Source organism: Gopherus flavomarginatus, chromosome 5 (genome assembly GCF_025201925.1).
Source record: "Gopherus flavomarginatus isolate rGopFla2 chromosome 5, rGopFla2.mat.asm, whole genome shotgun sequence".
NCBI classification, from domain to species: domain Eukaryota; kingdom Metazoa; phylum Chordata; order Testudines; family Testudinidae; genus Gopherus; species Gopherus flavomarginatus.
In genome coordinates this window covers 146,781,750-146,801,795 of record NC_066621.1, presented here as the reverse complement: position 1 = coordinate 146,801,795, position 20,046 = coordinate 146,781,750, and the positions used below count along the sequence as shown (strand labels likewise).

Below are 20,046 nucleotides of genomic sequence, written 5' to 3'. Positions count from 1 at the left end.
GCGGCAGGGAGCTCAGAGCTCTTTAAATCTCAGCCGCGGACGGGATTCATAGGGCTCTGGGATGCCGGCAGCGGCAGGGAGCCCAGAGCTCTTTAAATCTCAGCTGTGGCCGGGATTCATAGGGCTCTGGGCTGCCGGCAGTGGCGGGGAGCCCAGAGCTCTTTAAATCTCAGCCTCGGCCGGGATTCATAGGGCTCTGGGGTGCCCGCAGCCATGGAGAGCCCAGAGCCCTTTAAATCTCAGCCACCTGGGCCGGCTTTAGGCCAATTTAACAAATTCCCCTGAATCAGCTCACCCCTAAGAGGACCCTATGCCCAAGCCCCAGTACGGTGTACCAGCAAAAGCCAGTGCGCTGTACCAGGGTGGCCCAGCTTCCCCAGGGGGCAATTTAAAAGGCCTCGGGCTCCCAGCAGGGTCTGGAGCCCCAGGCCCTTTAAATTGCCACCAGAGCACCACTCCTGGAGCCCTGGGATAGGGCTGTGGGGCTCTGGGGGCTATTTAAGAAGTCCGGGGCTCCCATCACTTCTACCACCCCAGCCCTTTAAATAGCCACCAGAGCCCCACCACTTCCCTAGCATTCCTGTGGCTATTTAAAGAGTTGGGGTGGTAGAAGAAGAGGAGCCCCGGGCTCTTTAAATACCCCCAGAGCCCTGAGGGAGTGGGGGGCTCCAGGGGTATTTAAAGGGCCGGGGCTCCAGCTGCCTCTGCATCCCCGGTCCTTTAAGTAGCCGCTGAAGCCACATCGCTTCCCCAGGGCTCCCTCGGCTATTTATGGGACTGGGGCGGTAGAAGCAGGGGAGCCCTGGGCTCTTTAAATAGCCCCCAGAGCTCTGGGGTAGCGGGGGTGGGGGTGTATCCAGCTGCCTCTGCTGCCCTGGTCCTTTAAATAGCCGCTGAAGCCCCACCACTTCCCCAGGGCTTCCACAGCTAATTACAGGGCTGGGGCAGTGGAAGCAGGGGGAGCCCCAGGCCCTTTAAATAGCCCCTGAGCCCCGGGCTGCTGCTGCTACCCTGGTGGGGGAGGCAGGAGGAGGGGGCACTCACCATACAGGATGGGCTGTACCCCCTGTACCTGCACCAGCTGCCCGCAGCCTACCCCTGCTGCACCCCCTGCCCGCACCAGCCCCGCACCTCCTGCCCTGCCTGCACCAGTTCCTGTCTGCAGCCAGCCCTGCACCCGATGCCCACAGCCAGCCCATCTCCAGCCAGCCCTGCACCCGCTGCCTTGCCTCCAGCCCTGCACCAACCCCTGTCTCCAGCCAACCCCTGCCACACCCCCCTGCCTGAAGACAGCCAGTCCCGCACTCCTTTGTCTCCAGCCCTGCCAACCCATGCCGCACCCCTCCTGTGGCCCTGCCTGAAGCCAGCCAGCCACTCCACACCCTGTCTCCAGCCTGCCCCACACCCCTTGCCCAGCCTGCAGCCAGCCCCTACCTCCAGCCCCCTCCCCCGCCACCTCCAGCCAGCCTCATGTCCACTGGTGCCCTGCAGTTCCCAGGGAAGTAATCCTGCACACCTGCTTCAATGAGGTGCGCAGGGAGCAGCTGAGACCCACACATGTGCACCCTAGCACACCCTCAGGGAGTGGCAGAGCTCATTTCTAGTTCAGACCTGTCTTTTTAAAAAAGAACTTTAACTAGGGTAAACATACATCTGTATTTTCCTGGACATGTCAGGCTTTTTGGTTCTTAAATCGCTATCCGGGAGGAAAATCCGGACGTATGGTAACCCTATTGGTACAAAAAATACATACTGTGGCAGAACTTTTTATAGGGAACCAGTTGCTAAGAAATGAAAAGCTTTTTTTTTACATTTTTTTTTTCAGTCATCCTTGCCGGGGCCCCGCCGAAAATGTTCGAATTGGGCCCCACACTTCCTAAAGCCGGCCCTGCCAGCCGCAGATGGGATTCAAAGGCTCTGGGCTGCCCACAGCCATGGGGAGCCCAGAGCCTTTTAAATCTTAGCCGCGGCCGGGAATCAAAGGGTTCTGGGCTGCCCGCAGAGATTCCCGGCCGCAGCTGAGATTTAAAGGGCTCAGGGCTCTCTGCCGCCACGGGCAGCCCAGATCCCTTTGAATCCCAGCAGCGGCTCCAGCAGATGGGCTGGGGCTGGGATTTAAAGGGCTCGGGCACTCCTCAGCAGCAGGAGCTCTGAGCCCTTTAAATCCCTGCCTCAGCCCCGCAAAGCTCTGGGTTCCCCCAGCTGCCAGAGCCCCAGGCCCTTTAATTTGCCCCTGAGGGCTCCCAGCCATCTCTTCAGCTGGGAGCCCCTGGTTGATTTAAAATCAAGTATCACCTCCCCATCGCCAACCATCCTTTTTGGCCCACAGCTGTTTTGGTGGGGCGGCGCTGGAGAAGGAGAGTTTGTTTCTGCTTGGCTGGGCGGTGCTGGGGCGGGGTGTTTCCGCTGGGCCGGGAGGTCCTGGGGGGGTTGTTTCTGCGGGGCCGGGGGGTTTCGGCCCTCAGCTGTTTTCTTTGGAGTAATGTAGCCCTCGCCGCTTTACGAGTTGTGCAGGCCTGACCTATAACATGGTAAGATTTTTTTGGCTCCCGAAGACAGCGTTATATCGAGGTAGAGATGTATTTCAAAGTAACCTATCCTGAATGGAAACAGGGTTTATATATCAGCCCTGTCACAAGTACAGAGGGGCTTGGATGAATCTCCCTTTGGTTTTCTTAGCACAAAGGTGCAAGGGCCCAGGTTAATAACCTCACTAATGGATTGCATAGATTGGAAAGGTCTGGTAATGTTAGATATTACTAGAGCTCAGATCTACTTTGACAGGACTTTCTGCCAGTAACAGCTACCCTACTTTGCTGTGACTTTATTTAATTAAAATGTTTCCCTGGGAGAATCCCCCGAATTGAGAGAGATTGGTTTGTTATCAGGATTGTCCTGATAGCAGTGGTAAACATCCGTGCACCTATAATAAATTAAAACAAAATAATAGAGACACTAAACAATAAATAGATTTCAAATTAACATGGTTAATTTTGATATGTAGTGGTTGGGCCAAATTCTATCCTCAGTCACGCTAGCTGTAACCCACAATAACAGGATTTATGTTAGTTTCTTAGACCATGATTGGGTCCTTTTGCTACAACAGAAAGACATGTATTGACTGGGGGTGAAATTCACTCCTGTGCAAACAACATTTAAATAATCAAAATGGGGCTTGGTGGGGCTAAAGTGATGTATAGTCTTTATGTTCACTCTCTGCACAGGGGTGAATTTCCTCCTGTATTCATTTCTGTTCTTTCCATGAAGTTACATTAATAAAGCTTAATTGCTTTAAGTTTTTTAAATGACATTCATTCATTATTCATATGCATTTTCAAAACTTGGGCCGTACATTACAACTGATAAGTTGCCAGGCCTCTCATTAGAAATCTTAAAATAACTACCCATTTTGAAGGCTTGTCATATTTTAAAGGAAATGAAGAGCCTGATCCTGGAGAAGTGCTGAGCTCCCACATCTTCTCTGGGGTGCCCATTTTACATTTTCCTGCAGGGCTATTTAACATCTGGAATAAACATAGGGTCCGACCCTAGTGAGAGGTGGGGATGCTCAACAGCTCCCTTTAAAAGATCCAAAGCAAGATTTTTTTTAAATCCATTCCTCATCACAGAGTTGCATCGTTTGAAAATTACAGCAACGAGCATCAGAAGCATAAATGTACGTGAGGCTGGGCAGGCAGTAGTGCTTTCTGGGGTGATGGAGACTTTACTGTAGAAAAAAGCCTGAAGTACCCTGAAGCTTTGAGGGTGGATGGGCAAGAGAAGCGTGGGGATGTTGATGGACACAGGCCCCATTTGATCATCTAGACCCCTATATAATATTTGGATGCGGTGAAACAAACTGTACTCTCCCAAGTTAGGAGCAAAGCATAGACAACTGCTTTGCTGCCGTTTAGAGAGGCAGTTCATTTCTTGATAAGAACCCCTGTGTCTACTGCAGATAATTTTCTGTCTTTCTGGTCTGTTTCAGTACAGCACCTAGCACAGTGGGATCCTGATCCATGACTAGGGAGCCCAGGCACGACCGCAAGACAAATAATAAATAATGATAATAATCCTAAAAAAGGCCCAGCTCTGTTATCAATCTTAGAGTCAGTTGACCCCGAGGCAATCTACTTGCTGTTTTAAAAAGGAAATGTTTTTACCACTAGGTGGCAGGAGGTGCCAGTGTACCTTTAGCCACAATGGGTCACATGTTTTTGAAGTCTAATAAAGAAATGTTAGTAACACAGCAAACTGGCTGAGGAAATCCATCCATGCTGCTCCTTGCTTACCCTGTATCTTGTAACTCCCACTAACTGATGGGGAGAATGAAGGACTTTTTTTTTTTTTTACTTTATTCCCTGAATTCCTTTCATCCAGAAAAATAAAATGCCATGCTCTTCCTTTAATTGGATGATTTTTAACCATGTTGAAACTGGGCCTGAGTGGATGGATGTTTGCTTTTTGAAGTCCACCTTTCCAACTGGTATTTTTAATGCTGTTCACAGATTTTATAATCACACATCTTTACATGAGGGGTGATTTCTGCTTAGCCCAATGCAGTTATCTTTCTGTACGTTTTTTAAGCCATCCTATCGAATGGCATACAGGATTATACCCCTGTAATGGTATCCTGTACAGTATGCTAACAGGTCCTATAGCAATCTGGACTTCTCACAGGGAACCATATGTATTAGTTCCTTAGTGTCAGTCATCACTAAAGAATATTCTTATTTCTGTATTTATTTCTATCATGTCCACGTCATCAAATACCACAGTGACGAGCACAGTATGAATACTTTCCTAGCCTGAGTGAGAGAGATTATAAGGATTTAGACAGGAATTTAAAACAAGGGACTTTGTTTTCCCTGGAATGTATTAATCACATATATTTGCACAATACACAACCTCTTTTCTTGGGGGCTGAGGAACCATTATTTCTTTGAGGATAGTTGATTTTAAATTCTTTGTCCCAACACCCGTGAAAGTGATTGGAGTGATCAGATTCCCATGCAAATGGTGTCAAATGGCACCCAAGTTAACGCCTCAAGTTTTGCTCCTACTGTCCTCATCCCTTTCTCCTAGTGAGCACAGGATACTTTCAGAGTACTCTCTCGTCCTGGGATGCTATTTCAGGCCCTGTCCTTGTTAACGGGACAGCAAATCCGGTCATCCTGTGGCTTTATTTTCCATGTCCTTATGCTGCCAGTTGCTGAAGCAAGGAGCCTTGAATGTGCAATTCAAAAAACAGTGAAACCTGAGTTCTTGGCATTGGGACATGCTTTTCTGTAATGAACACCTTCTCAAATGATAGCCTACAAACAGGGATACTCTTGAAGTCAAGAGAATCCAGGAATTCCAGAGAGCTAATCACTAAATAGTACCATTTTGCAAAGCCACAAGGTGTTGTAAGGTGTACACACATCTGTCCCTTTAAAAAAGGCTAGCTGATGTCATGCCATGAAAATGACTGAACAGACTGGGAGAGTTACTCATTTGCCTCTAATGCCTCCCATGGTATTCAGCTTGTTTTGTATAGAATGAACATGACCATTATGTCACAAATCTCCCACACGTTTAACAGATGGGCCTGTCCTCAGCTGCTGTGACGTTTAAAAATTTAATATAGGAAGAGATCAGGCTAAACTTGAGCCTGTGCATATGTTACATAAGGGATCTAGCTGTGATTACTTTTTAAGGGGACACCTTCAGTTTTGTTTTCTCCAGGATTACATAACATATGGAGTGAACACTGAGGCTAGCTTTGTAATCTAGCAGCTACCTGGAAATCAGAGGTTGGGCACACTAAAGCAGTGACAGTCACTGGGGCAGAGCCCTGAGTAGCAGAGATGTGGAACTCCAGAATGCCACAGTTCGCTCTCCCTCAGCCAGAGGGAAAAACATCATGACACAGGCCATGGAGGGTGCTAGTGGGAAAGTAAATCAGAAAGAGAGGGGACATGTTGGAGGTTCTGCCTGAAAAGGGTTTGTAGGAGCCACTTTAGGGTATTAGGGCTAAAGCTACAGCTCTCATGATGACTTGGATCCACTCCTGGTGTTGTAAACATCCATCCTTTTCTCTCTAGTGTCTTGAAATAATTGGTAGATTTGAGTAATTTACAGATTCCTAAAGTGCAGCTGTACTTGTTGGATCCTTTCTTCTTGCTTACTGGATCTTTTTTAACTCCTCTATGGCAGCAGTGGGCAATGAGTCTGCTACCCAAGAGGCAGCTATGTTAGAAGACTGCCAGGTGTGGGTGTTCACTGGGCAGGACAGATGAGGGGAGGGGAAAGGAAAATAGGTAGAAGAGCATTTGCCTTCTGTGGCATGGCCTGAAAATGGTCAGTGATCAGGGCTTTAGCATGTGACAGAGGCTGATTACCTGGGTCGAGCAGGGTGATCGGAAATGTGTAAGGGGGTGGAGGGTGAGCAGACAGTATGGGTGGAGGGAGGGAGACAGTGGCTGGAGGCTTAGAAAATCTCCTAGCTCACATCTGCCTAAAATGAATGGGGCACCTGTAACAGAAGCTATCATGGCACTATAGCACATTGTAAATACAGATACTTACATGCTGAAATTCCCTCCAGAGGATCTGCCTCTTGGACCCCAGCCTGGGTTTTTGGCTGGGACTTGAGCTCCATTGTTGCAGGGCAGGAATTGGGTTGGCTTTCTGCCTGGCTGGCATGAGAGCCTGGTTCTCAGGGGACAACTCTTCATGCTCATCCTCCAATGAGTGTTGCTGGTTGTCCTTGTGAGGGATGGAGAAGAGTGGTCAGAAGATTTCACAATCTTTCTGGGTTGGGTGGTTATGTATTTATGCAAAATCCTGTCCAGTTCCTCAGAAAATGGGTAGGTTACAAGTCCCTTGCCAAATTATTTCTGGTAATCCTTGATTTTAATACAGGTCCTATTGAGCTGCTTGCTTGTTGTCTGGCTCTGCTCGACAGCAACATTGTGTCTAACTCAATTTGCAGCAAATGTAGTCCATTTTGGAAGAGGATTCCAGAGTTTGTGTGCTGTAATGGATTGCATTATGTGTATGCAAGCATTTTTGAACTGGATTAATTTGACTTAATCCGGTTTAAACCCTTTGTGTAGACAAGCCCTCTGCCACAACAGTTGGTTTTGGCTGAGAGTAATGTTTCTAGCACAACATGTTCTGAGAGGCTCAGTAATGCTGGGCATTCCTTTGGGTCATAAGTAGAGGCCAGAAAGGGAAGCAGCCTTAGGGGCCTGCTACAAAGCCCTTTGAAGTCAGACTGTAGCTGAGGTACTCAAGGGTAGAGTGGGTAGGTTACTGCCTTCCTTCCAGGTGTGGAATAGTATCTTCTGAGGCCATCAAAAAAGTACTAGATAAATTCATGGAGGGTAGGTCCATCAATGGCTGTTAGCCAGGATGGGCAGGGATGGTGTCCCTAGCTTCTGTTTGCAAGAAGCTGGGAACTGGCGACGGGGGAGTGATCACTTGATAATTACCTGTTCTGTTCATTCCCTCTGGAGCTCATGGCATTGGCCACTGTCGGAAGACAGGATACTGGGCTAGATGGACCTTTGGTCTGACCCAGTATGGTTGTTCTTATGTTAATCACCAACACTAGAGTGTAGATTGGTTTACAGGATACTCCATGAGTGTGGAAAGCAGTGCAATTCCTGTTGGCAGAGCGAATTGCCTCCAATCCGTGGACTATTACAGGAAAAATCAATCTGATCCTGCATGTCCTGATTTAAATTGGTGACATGTAAAATATGATCCTCTCCATACAGAAATTAATATGGTGTTAGCTGCATCCGTGCTTTAAATACCACTGCTATTAGCTGGGTTGACTTTCCTGACCTGTGTGGACAGGGAATTTTTGTTAGGAGAATGATGTGAAAACCATTATATAGGCCCCCATCTACAATGGTTTGTTACACGTTTTAGCATTTAGTCAAACACGAGCTATTATGTTTCATCCAGGGGTAACTGGATGATGTTTGGTCTGTTTCATGCAGGAGGTCAGACTAGATCAGGAGTTCTCAAACTTCATTGCACCGCAATCCTCTTGTGACAACAAAAATTCCTACACAACCCTAGGAGGGTGGAGTGAAGCTTGAGCCCACCTGACCCCCGCACTCCAGATGTGGGGGAGCCAAAACAAAACCCCAAGTCCCCACTGTCCCTTTGGAGGGGAGATCAAGGCCGGGCGGTGAGGCTCGGTCTTTGGCCCCAGGCCCTAACAAGTCTAAGCCTGCCCTGGCAACCCCATTCAGACAGGGTCGCAACCCACTTTGAGATCCTGACACGCATTTCGAAAACCACTGGACTACATGATCGAATAGTCCCTTCTGCCCTTGAAATCTGTGAATCTGTGGCATAGAAGGGATTGAAACTGAACCAATTTATTAACAGCCTGTGTGGCCAGGGGCCAGCTCGTGGTGAAATTAGTGCTATCGTAACTTGGCTGAGAACCAGCCAGCTGAGACTCAGCCTCGCTGAGGCAGGGGTAATGCTCTTTTGGCTGAGGGGGCAACCTGTGCTGCTTTCTAAGTGATGTTTAAGATGTCGGCACAGACCTGACCAATCAAGCCCTAAGGCCAGCACTTTCAAAATGACTGTTGGGTGTCTTCATTCTTGGATCCCCCACTGGAAAGATCTTGAGCCTAGTTTCCAGAGGTGTTGAGCACCCACAACTCCATCTGAAGCCAATGGGAGCTGCAGGCTCTCTACATCTCTGAAAATTGATCCAGAGTTGTCTCCAGTCATGTGCCCACAAACTGAGGCACCCAAATTCAGTGGCTGCCTTTGAAAATGTGGCTGCACGTGGTGTGGTCTCAGTTATCCTTGGAGAGCCCTCTCTCCTTGTGCGATCCTGTGGCAGCTGCAGTAGCTGAGATGCATACACTCACAGGTCCCTGGCTTGAATGGGAGCGGTTGGTGGCTCGACATATTCAATCAATTGTCTTGATTCCCCTTCTAGAGCCAAAAGGACCTGACTCTTTGACCTGCCAGACATGCTGCCAGAGCTGCATAACTTCCCACACTCCTCACAAGGGGACATATGTAGCAGGGGAAGAATATTTTGTTTATAGTGGGTGGAAGTATTTACTTTATGGAGAAGGACTCAGAGGATTTTTTTTTTGTATGTGCTTTTATTGTTTAACTCCATGTTTAGACACCTAGATTTTGGGGTTCGTTCTTTTTAATGAAATGGAAATGAATAAATAAGCAGCAATAAAAATTATCCCTTTGTGTGCATTCTGGGTAGAATTTTGTGATCATGTGATGAGTTCACCATCGAACCTTCGTGTCATTTAAGATGTACTTGGACTGACAGGAGTGGGATGAGCAACATATAGTTTGAAGGAGGTACGTGTCACAGGGTGAGTGGCCTTTTAAGAGGAGTTGGGCCCAACTTCACCTGTGACTGATCAGCTGCCTCCTTGCTGAGATTGATCAAGTGATTATAAAAGCCAGCAAGTGGTTCCCTTGAAAAGGAATGCTGCAGGAAGGGGGTGGGTTTCTGTTGCTGGCCTCAGGAGCAGGAGGAGGGAGAAGCAGGGGAAAAGGCTTTCCAGCCTGCTTTGGTCAAGAGAATAGCTTTGGTAACTTTTTTATTGAAGAATAAAACAATGGCCCAAAGGAAAGACCTAAACAGACTTTTGGGCATGGTGTTAGCCCTTCCTGGACTGGGGCGACTGGCCAGGAGCCCTCTGGTACCTCACAAGGTCCAGTGCTCCAGAGAGATGAATGAGATTGACTTGAAACTTAATAAAATTGCTGCAGCAGACAAGGTTTCCAGTACACGGAAGGGGTTAAGAAAATACACAAACACTGTGGTTTCTCTGGGTGCATTCTCATGCGCTGGGGAAATGTTAACTGATTCTCAGAGGTGCTCCCATTGACTTTAACTGGAGTTGTTGATGCTCAGCACTTCTGAAAAATCAGACTTAGTGTTATATATACACACACACCCTTCGTCAGAGAGATGCTGAGAAATGTTATAGGAAGCTGGAGAGAACCCGTTTGATTGTCTGTGCCTCAAGGGAGCTTCTTTACGTAATGTTCAGTTGTTTTAGGAGTGCGGTGAATGGACGTTCGTCTTGTGCCTGCTATCAGCCGGGTAAAATAACAAAGCACTGTCAAATGATGACTCAGCAGTTCCTGTAGCTGGGACTGTGACGTCAATAATTCATTGTTGTAAGAACGGGCCCAGAGTGAGAAACTGATGTGTGTTTCTCAGAAATGTACTCACTAAATATAAGACAGGCAAACCCCTAGATGAAGTTCTTCTAGTGACAGGAAGTCTGTGCCCTCTCAAAGGACAGCCACTATGCATGATTTTGCTTGCTTTGGAGAAATAAATGCAACGTTACTCTGTCATTTCTGAAATGTGTTGGTTATTCATTGTGCCTTCATTAGCACAATAAAGATAACGAAAACATAAAAAAAAAAAATCCCAGCAGTTCACTGCCTTTAGGTTTACAGCAGCTCGTTTCTGTTTGTGCTGTACCAGTACCCCAAAAGCTATATAATACTATTTGTGGCATGCTGCAATTTGATTTCTCCTAGTCATAAATTGATGCTGATAGCAGCATGAACTTAGGGACTGACTGAAGGCTTAAGCATGCAAATAAAATGTCCAGTGAAATTGCAACAAAAGCAGTTTGCAATTAACTGTTAATTGCTGAATTTTCATAGTCCTTGTCAGTGCCCACAAGATTTCCAAATGGCTAGCTAAACCATGTGCCACTGGCTATCATCAATTTGACTGTATTTAAGAGCCATAGCTAATGTATGTGAACAATTCCTATGACAAAGTTTGGAGTGGACGTAATGGCTTATCTCCATTAATTATTCTGACTTGAAAGTAAAGGCCTTGAAGGTCAGTATAGCTCCACTGCAGTCAGCTGGGAATCTGACTCAAAAATTAAATCTGCTTCAGAACACTTTTCAAAGAAAGATTGCATTAGTGACTTCTCTCTTCATTTTCCCCCCTCCACTGCTGCTGCTAATCCCTTCTTACTCTGGACTACTGCCCAGTACTATCCATTCTATCAGTTTATCCTCCGTAATTGTGTAAACCTCTTACTTTAGAATGTCAGAGTTCATTAGCCTTCAGGACTGGTTTAGTGGGTGCGGTGGAGGGGGGGGGAGGAAATCAGCCACATTGACTCAAATAACATATTTGGGGGAAAAATTGTGAAATTTGTCAAATAAATCATTTGGCCTGTTCCTGTTCTAGTGCATCTGGACTCTGCTATAGTTAGAGCACTGCAATGCTGGTGAAGTTTGACCTGTGTTTTTTATCAGCATGGTATTTGGAAAATGGTGATTGATTTCCAAGCTTCCAGTCAAGACTTAAAGGGAGTAGGGTTGTGTGAGGTTGCAGAACCATGCAAAAAGAAATAAATAAATCAGGAGTTTTGAGGAGCCCTGAGGCAAACTAACTGCCGCTGAGGTGGCATTATAATAATACTTTTACCAGCTGTCCAACCCATACACTTATTTACTACTTATTTATTTATGAACTAATAAAATTCCATTATTGAACCAAGACAGACCTGACCCTGCATGCAGTCAGCTTTTATGCATTGGTTTCCACTGTGCAAAGAGTAAATTGCTGAGTACTGTTGTAAAGCACTTTCAACTAGGGAACAGATGGTGAAAATGTCCCCTGCTCTCTAGTGGCATCGTTTAACTTTGATTTGTTTCAGATTGGGCCCTAAATCTGCCTGCCAATGAATCACATGCGGCAGCCATATATGTGGAGATTAAATGCTTACACAGTATGGAATTCCACATTCAGGTAGAATCTCTGAACATGCTGGATAACCATATATCAGAGTTCAGTCTCCTGCAAATGCTCCCTTATATGGACACTACAAACTTTAAAGTCTTTGGATAAAAAGAATAAAATTACTTGTAGTTAAATTTTGTTAAATGAGTAATTAAGGATCTAATCCTGCAAAGGCATCCACAGGAGTCAGTAGGTATCAGGGTCTCCTTGCATGGATCTGTTTGCAGGACTGAGGCATATGTCAACTTGAGGGTAAGATTCTATGCTCTGCAGCCTAAAGAGAGAGGGGTCTAATGTGGCTTTAAGCCACCTTTGCACCCTTTCAATCTGGGGCTGCTCTGAGGGCAGGAGAGGCCTCAGTGTAATATATACAGCTCTGGAGGCCTATCTAAGTAGGGCAGCCTCCTTGGGGCTGCTCTGTGGGCCTTATCATGTCTCAGAATCTCTACAGCACGCTCTGAGCATCCCTGCTCTGACACGCTCCTGGTACGCCCCCTACACAAGGGATTGTGAGGGCACTTTCCCCGAGCCTGCCTTACTGCTCTTTCAGTCCATTTCTGCATCAGGGGAATTGTCCCCTGTCCGGAACTGGGATTTTTAGGGCCCATTTATGCCACTCCAGCCCTTTGACTCAACATAAAGGGGCCTGAGCAGAAGTGAGGATTTCATGCCAGAAGTCTTTATCATTGAGCTGCAGACCAGATAGATTGCCTAAGGCAAGTCTCTGGAATGATGCTGATCTCACACAGCTTGTAACCATTTTGTGTGTGGACACAAACTGTGTTACAGCTGTTTTATATTATAGCTAGAGTCGGTCAGGAATTCTCCAACATTTTTTTGACAGAAAATGTCTGTTTTGCAAAACTGAAATGGTCTGTGGAAAAATTACAGTTCTCTTGGAATAACTGGGGAAAATTGAAATCAGATTTCCTCAGCTGGAAGGAATCTTGTTAATGTCATTTTCTGCATGAAAGTTTTGTCCTGTTTGAGGATGATTTTTTTCCCCCCAAGAACATGAAATTTTTCACAAGAAGAGATCTCAGTTTTCCAGCCTACTCTAGCTGTAACAGTTTTTGAAGAGTGTTTCAGACGTGGTTATAGATATGTGCCAGGCTTTGGAGAGCAAGTGCATTTCATTTGCTGTTCCATGCTATGCAACTATAACTTATTTTCACAAGCAGATTCCACACACTTCGGTGCCCCAGACAGTCCTAGGAATCAGTGCCCATGTTCCTGCCTGAATCAGCTCACTCACAAAAGAGCCAGTGTCCCAGCCACTAATCTCAAGAGGTATGACTACACAGCCTGGTTTAACAGACTTGGGCTAGTAGGGCTTATGCTAGCACCCTAAAAATAGTTGTATGGGCAGCACTTGGATATTTGGCTGGGCTGGAGCTCGACTTCTGAAACCCAAGAGGATAGGAGGGGGTAGGTTTCAGAGCCCAAACTCGATCCAGAGTGCATCTTCAAAGCACAGTCTGCACACCTATTTTGAAAATGCTCACATGAGCCCTGCTAACCCAGGCCTGTCAGCCTGGGCTGTATGGCTCACTCTAATGGGCTGTGTAGACATAGAGTCATAGAATATCAGGGTTGGAAGGGATCTCATAAGGTCATCTAGTCCAACCCCCTGCTCAAAGCAGGATCACTCCTAAACTAAATCATCCCAGCCAGGGCCTTAAAAACCTCTATGGAAGGAGATTCCACCACCTACCTAGGTAACCCATTCCAGTGCTTCACCACCCTCATAGTAAAAAAGTTTTTTCTAATATCCAACCTAAACCTCCCCACTACAATTTGAGACTATTACTCCTTGTTCTGTCATCTGGTACCACTGAGAACAGTTTAGGTCCATCCTCTTTGGAACCCCCTTTCAGGTAGTTGAAAGCAGCTATCAAATCACCTCTCCTCCTGCTCTTCTGCAGACGAAACAATCCCAGTTCCCTCAGCCTCTCCTCGTAAGTCATGTGCTCCAGCCCCCTAATCATTTTTGTTGCCCTCCGCAGGACTCTTTCCAATTTTTCCACATACCCTTAACCCCAATCGTAATCCTGCAAGATGCTCAGTACCCACACAGAGCCCCCCTGGAAATCTACTCAGAGCAGCTTGCAGAATCAGGGCCTAACTGGAAGGAATTCCCTTCAAAGTCCCACGGTGCCTTTCCAAACAAAAAGGAGGAGGTGCATTTGAGTTACATGAGGCCCTCTCATTAGGGACAGAGCATGTAGCTCCCACAGTACTCTTGACTAGAGCTGGGGAATTTTGTGTGTGTGCATGAATATTTTTTTCTCCCAGAAATGCAGATTCAGGTTGACCAAAACTGTTCACAAACTTGGGTTGAATTCAGCGAATCGTTTTGGCTGGAAAACAAATTGAGGGAGAGAAAAATCCAGAAAAATTTAATTTGTGGTGCTATCCAAAACATTTGGTTTGATCTGAAACTATTTTTTTTTCAGTTTTTTTGGTTTTGTCAAGAAAACTTTTTAAACAATTGTTTGTCTGATCCCAAATTATTTTTGTTTTTTTGCTTTGACCACCACCGTTATTTGCCCAGCCCTGTTCCTAACTCCTGCGAGCTTAGCAAGCAGGATGAGAAATAAACTGAATTATCCTGCAGAGGAATCTACAGCACTCGTGTCTGGACACCGGCCAGCTGCAAAACAAACCCGTCTGACCCAGATCACTTTATTTCACTGAGTTGTTTCTTTAATTTACAGTAACAGTTGGCACTGTGGCCTTTATTGATTGTTGATTCCAATCCAAAATGGTGCAACAGGATTTCCTGTTGTGGCTGCCATTGCTGTGAAGCCTCTAACGTCACTGTTTCCTGTTGACACAAATTCTTAATTTCTTCTTATTGCCAGTGTTAGACAAAGATAACAGATCAGGGAAATCTTCTGAGACACAGCATGTAAAACACTGAGGAGGATTTCAGCAGTCTCTCTCGGTCAAAAGCACAGTCCAATCCTCAGCCCATCCTAACTTCCATTTGTACGTATCCAGCAACTCACAGTGGACTGAAAGCTGTCTTAAACTAGCAGATGAAGACTTTTCCCTCCCCCTCTGCCCCACCTCAGTACAGGGGACATTCGCAAGTGAAGAGTGGGCAGTCGTGGCCTGCGGAGTAGCTCCTTGGGAGCCTTTATTCACCAGTACGAGTTAGAGCTGCACTGAGACTGCTCTAATTTGTGCTGAGAGCCCAAGGTCAGGAGAGACAGAACAGTGATATAAAGCTCTCTACCCCTGCCCATCCTCTAGGTGTGCCAAGCATTTCTGTGGAGTGCCAGATAATCTACCCCTAACTTTATTATTAAAGCCATTTTCTATGTAAACCTCCACCCCCCCTTCCTGGTTATGGACGTTTCATAATATGCTGGTCCCTAGTTTTAAATGCTGTGAATCCCTGTTCTTAATAAAATGTCATTGTTTCAGAATGTTTATTTTTCTCCTCAGGATACTTTTGGAGAGATCGTTTAGTTGGTCTTTGCAATTTAGCAGGTTCATGATATTCACAAGTGGGGCCAATAGAAAATCTTATTTAATTCCTCATCCCCCAAGCATACTCTTTAGTACTGATCTTTATAATATATGCTCCCATGCATGTAAGAAGTCAGTGCACAAATGCTGGATAGTGAACACATTGCAATACCCGCCCCATCTCTTCTACTTAGTCAGGCCCACAGGACTGAAAAGTGTTAGTAAACTGGGCAGTTAGCAACCCTGAGGGAAAGAATTAATTTGGGTAGGCAGAAGTTATGCTGAAGGCTAAATGTGAGAGTCTCAATAGTGAAACAATCCTGATTATAGTCTCTGCATGTGAGCATATGCAGAGGTAAGTTTCTAGCTGCTACGGTTGTGAAGAAAACCTTCAGACTGTGACCCGAGTGTAATGCATGTAGTGATGTTTGCCTGAGTTTGCGGAGAGCCTGAAACGATAGCTGTGAACTGCCTCATTCATTTCAATATCTGATAATTCAGATGCCAATGATGATATTTTAAATATTGCTGTTTCAGTGCACCTGTAAGCATGTGAAAAAGGAGGGAAGTATTAGACTATGAAAATCTGCAGCAACGTATCCCAGAGTGTGAGGTATGCCCCACAAGGAGATCAAGACGCACTAGCTGAGATGGGGAAGCAGAGCATGTATGAATTAAAATAGGAGGGGATTGCATGGTTTCAATTTCCTGAAGTTCAGCTTTAAAAAAAACCACAGTGGCAAACACTGCACTATTGCAATTGCTATGTTCCTAAATAAACATACCCAAAAAATATGGCGCTGGTGAATTAAATAACTTCATGTAGGCAATGTGGCAGGAAGGAGTTTTAAGGAGGAATTTGAATGAAGAGATGGGTGATGGCCTAGTGAACTGACCTAAATTCTATAAGATTTCACCACAGTATATGTTCCTTATTCTTGCTCAATGTCCTTTTAAGGTCTTGTCTACATTGAGGTGCTATTGCAGAATAAATTAGGATGTGATTTTTTGAAGCACAACAGCTATTCCTCACTGGTTTCTTGTGTGTGCACGCTTATTCCATATTAAGAGTACCTTTTATGCAGTGTAGCTTAATCCAGTGGATCAAGGAAGCATTAGCTTACGAATGTTAAGGCTAGGTTCTTTTCAGATCAACTTTTACCTTGACAGTATTTCTCAAATTGGGAGAGTTGGTTATTCTTATTTTGATCGGCAGTTTATTACTTCACCCAGAACGATGTACATATGGATTAAGGTAAACCACACAAAGGCAGCCGTAGTAAGGAATAAGGTTGTCCTCATGGGGAACTAGTGTTCAATATCGATTCCAGGCTATTTCTCCATATAGACGAGTTCTAATATCAGACCAGAGGGAAACAGGAAAGGATCATTGTTGTTTGTATGGATTTCAAATAGCATTTAAGGCTCTTGTGGTGTGATTGTTTTCCCCACATTAGTTTCAAATGGTGGCTGAGTATTTTCAGACTCCCAGGTCTGGGGGCACATCTGTCTTAATTTTGCTCCTTCTGGAGAGAGCTGAAAGATTCCATCAACTCTAGCAGCAGATTAACAAAGGCCCATGATGGTGATGAGAGGAATGCTGTTATCGCCAGTCACAAGCCATTTGGCTTCCCTCTTATGTCTTCAGCACCAGCTGTAAAATGAAAGGATTCCTGGTTTGCTTTTCTTCTGCTGCATGTGTCTCAAGATGTTAATGCCAGTGGTCATTTCAAGCTGCCCAGATGCTAGAGACTGGAGAGAACAAAACACCCAGAATTTAGAGATGAGATTAAAACCTCGGGGTCATCGATTAATAATGCTCAATCCTGGGAGGGGGATTTGGAGAAGGGCAGGTCAAAAAGCATCATAAAGAAATCAAACTTTCTCAAGTTAATCCTCTACCTTCCAGACAGGACTTTTCTGTGGTTCAGAATGAAAACTTTAGTTATGAAACAATTAAAAGAACAGAACATAATGATGTTTAAACATGGAGGCAAATTTTCAGCTAGGCTCAAACAAGCCTTTGATTTATTTTCAGATGCAATATTTCTGCATTCACTGGACTGCATTTTCTCCTCCCTGTGCTCCCCAAAACAGGGCACGCACCAATCTTGCACATGCAAAATTTTCATTTTTGTGTCCAGGTTGCTTAATTAGAGGCACAGCTGCATGAACTGCATATTCAACAGTTTTCTCCACATTTATGGACCTCTGCAAAGACATAGGAGCTCAAAGAACAGCATCAGTTCAGTGAATCTCTGCTAATTTACTGCAAGGAACTATGCATTGCACTTTCACACAGCAAAATCTTTACTGTATACTCAGTCTTCATCAGCTCCTACATCCACAAAGGTCTGTAGATTAATCAACAATATTATGAAAGGCTGACATTTCAAGATTTTAAAGACCATTTCCATGATCCTAGCTTGTAAATCAATAATAATTATCTGAAGCAGATTCTAGGGATTCTGTAGATGTGACATCATTATTGTTATAATCTTTACTTTAAAATGGTAAAGGTATGCCCTGTAAGTAATCTGAGCAAACATGGCACACAAATCTACTGTATTTAGGTCTTGCGTTTGACAGTCAACACCTATTTCCTGAATAAAGGGGAATTGAACTCCTAGAATTGAAAATATTACAATATGTACATCTGTGTTACTTTTACTGCATCATGTGTACACGTAATTGTGTGTCAAATCCCTATGGAATATAGTAGGGGGTAAAATTAGTAGGTGATATATAGAAATTTGAATACGATTCTACTTCAAGAGGCCACAGCATCTAATAAAGATTGAGATACTATCTCTATAGATTGAGCCGTCCAGATAAATCCACAGAAAGGATGTAATTCTCTATTAAATCAGCTGGGGATGGTTAATAAAAACCTATAGAAAGGTTATAATTATCTATTAAATTCTCTAGGAGTCTCTTCGTAAGCTTGCATCTGCTCATCTGTACACACCAAATGGGCATATTTTGTTACTGAGATATTTGGGAGAGGTTTATTGACATATCTTCTAGTTTTTGACTTAGCCTCCCTGGAAAGATCACATTTTTCTGCATCTCTTGGGTTTTTTTCTGGTTTTGTTTTGGGGAGAATAGTTTTGATTTGAATTCATTTCTGCATGGGACAGGATATGTTTATTAATGCTCTTTGTCCATGTTATGTTTTTGTGTCTGTGAAGGATCGCCTGTTCTTTGTCATGGAGTTCGTGAATGGTGGGGACTTGATGTTCCATATTCAAAAGTCCCGTCGGTTTGATGAAGCTCGAGCCCGCTTCTATGCAGCAGAAATTATTTCGGCCCTCATGTTTCTCCATGAGAAAGGCATCATTTATCGGTGAGCTCTGGATTTCATTTACCCTCCTCATCTAAGCTGCCCTTTTTGCACTTGGGTGAATAATCCCTCACTAGCCACTGAGAATAAGTTAACAAATGTAATGACAATCACTCTGTTTCCTTGCTACTTATTGTCAAAGGTGCTCACAGCCTGTAGGAGGCAGGGAAACTACCTGATACAATATTTACTATGGGGGGCGGGGGAGGAGAACCATCATTGCAAGACCAGTTATATGTCTAGGAACAGATATAAAAATAGCACCCTTACATGTCCAAGATATGGGGCCAAATGATGAATTGGTGTAAACTAGTATTGCTCCACTGACTTCACTGAAGCAATGCTGATTTACACCAGTTAAGCATCTGGCCCACAGACATTTGCACTTGTCAAGGCGCCTGTGTTAATGGGGAGTTGGATAGCTGCTGAGCGTTAGCTGCTGAAAAACAGAAGCCTCCTCTTAATAGGAATCGGCCTAACCTGCCGCTGCTCAGTACAAATCAAGGTCACAACAAAGAGGGAGTAGATTAGGTGACAGCATTCTGTGTTATCTGGGGCATACATTCAATGGGCTGTATCCCCTGCCAGTGAGTGATTTGTCATTTATAACTCTCTCCGCATGGCCTGAATCCACCCTGGGCTGTTGTTTCTCTGCATTCCCCCTCAATGCCCATTTGTGCTACAAACAGAACAATGAGTCCGACACACACATCTAACATGATTCAGCACGTTCACATGCATTTTTTTTCCCTAACACAAGTGAGTATCAGACATCATCTTTATTTACCTGTCCACAGCCACCACTGTGCACAATTGTATTGTATCAGTGAGGTCTAGGAAAATCTGAGCTTTGTTCCCACATTGCTTCCGATGCTCCTGTCAGGCTAGAGGATTCTGGGTGTTTTTCAAGATACCATTTCCCACTCCACGGCTACATAGCATTCCAATCCCAGAATCCATCAGGGTCCGCAGGGCCAGTTTGCCTATTGACTGTCCCTTGCGTAATGCCCCAACACTTCCGAACTGCCAGTCTGATTACCCTGTGATCATCAGGCCAGACTGGATCACTGGTTCTGGATCATGGAGGTTGCTCTGGCAAAGATCACGATGCCAGAAATCTTTAAGAATTCCAGCATGTATGCAAGGGAGCAGAATATATGAGACACTTCATAGAACTGGATGGAATGACTAGTGCAGTGAGCATATAAGATACTAGGAGGACATGATTAAAGAGTACTGTCTATAAAACTTGGTGCAGTGCACTTCAGGATGTCCTCCCGTTCAGAGGGTAGGAGGACTGGCTAATTAGATTACACAGATTCTTTCAGGGGTTCCCAATAGCAAATCTGTCATGTTTCATATCCAGGTATGGCCTGACAATCCTGCCACAGCCCCACTCTGCAGCCAGGCCTTTACATGGTATGCCAGTACTGTTAGGAACTATGTG

General features: G+C 45.1%; 1 protein-coding gene across 1 annotated transcript in view; it reads left to right on the top strand.

Moving 5' to 3' along the window:
• The window catches only part of PRKCH (protein kinase C eta), a 170,744-nt gene that overhangs the window by 88,948 nt on the left and 61,750 nt on the right, over positions 1 to 20,046 (top strand). Inside the window, exon 10 of the mRNA XM_050952601.1 lies at positions 18,448 to 18,602. Within this exon, the coding sequence (XP_050808558.1) occupies positions 18,448 to 18,602 (155 nt within the window). The remainder of the gene's footprint in view (positions 1 to 18,447; positions 18,603 to 20,046) is intronic.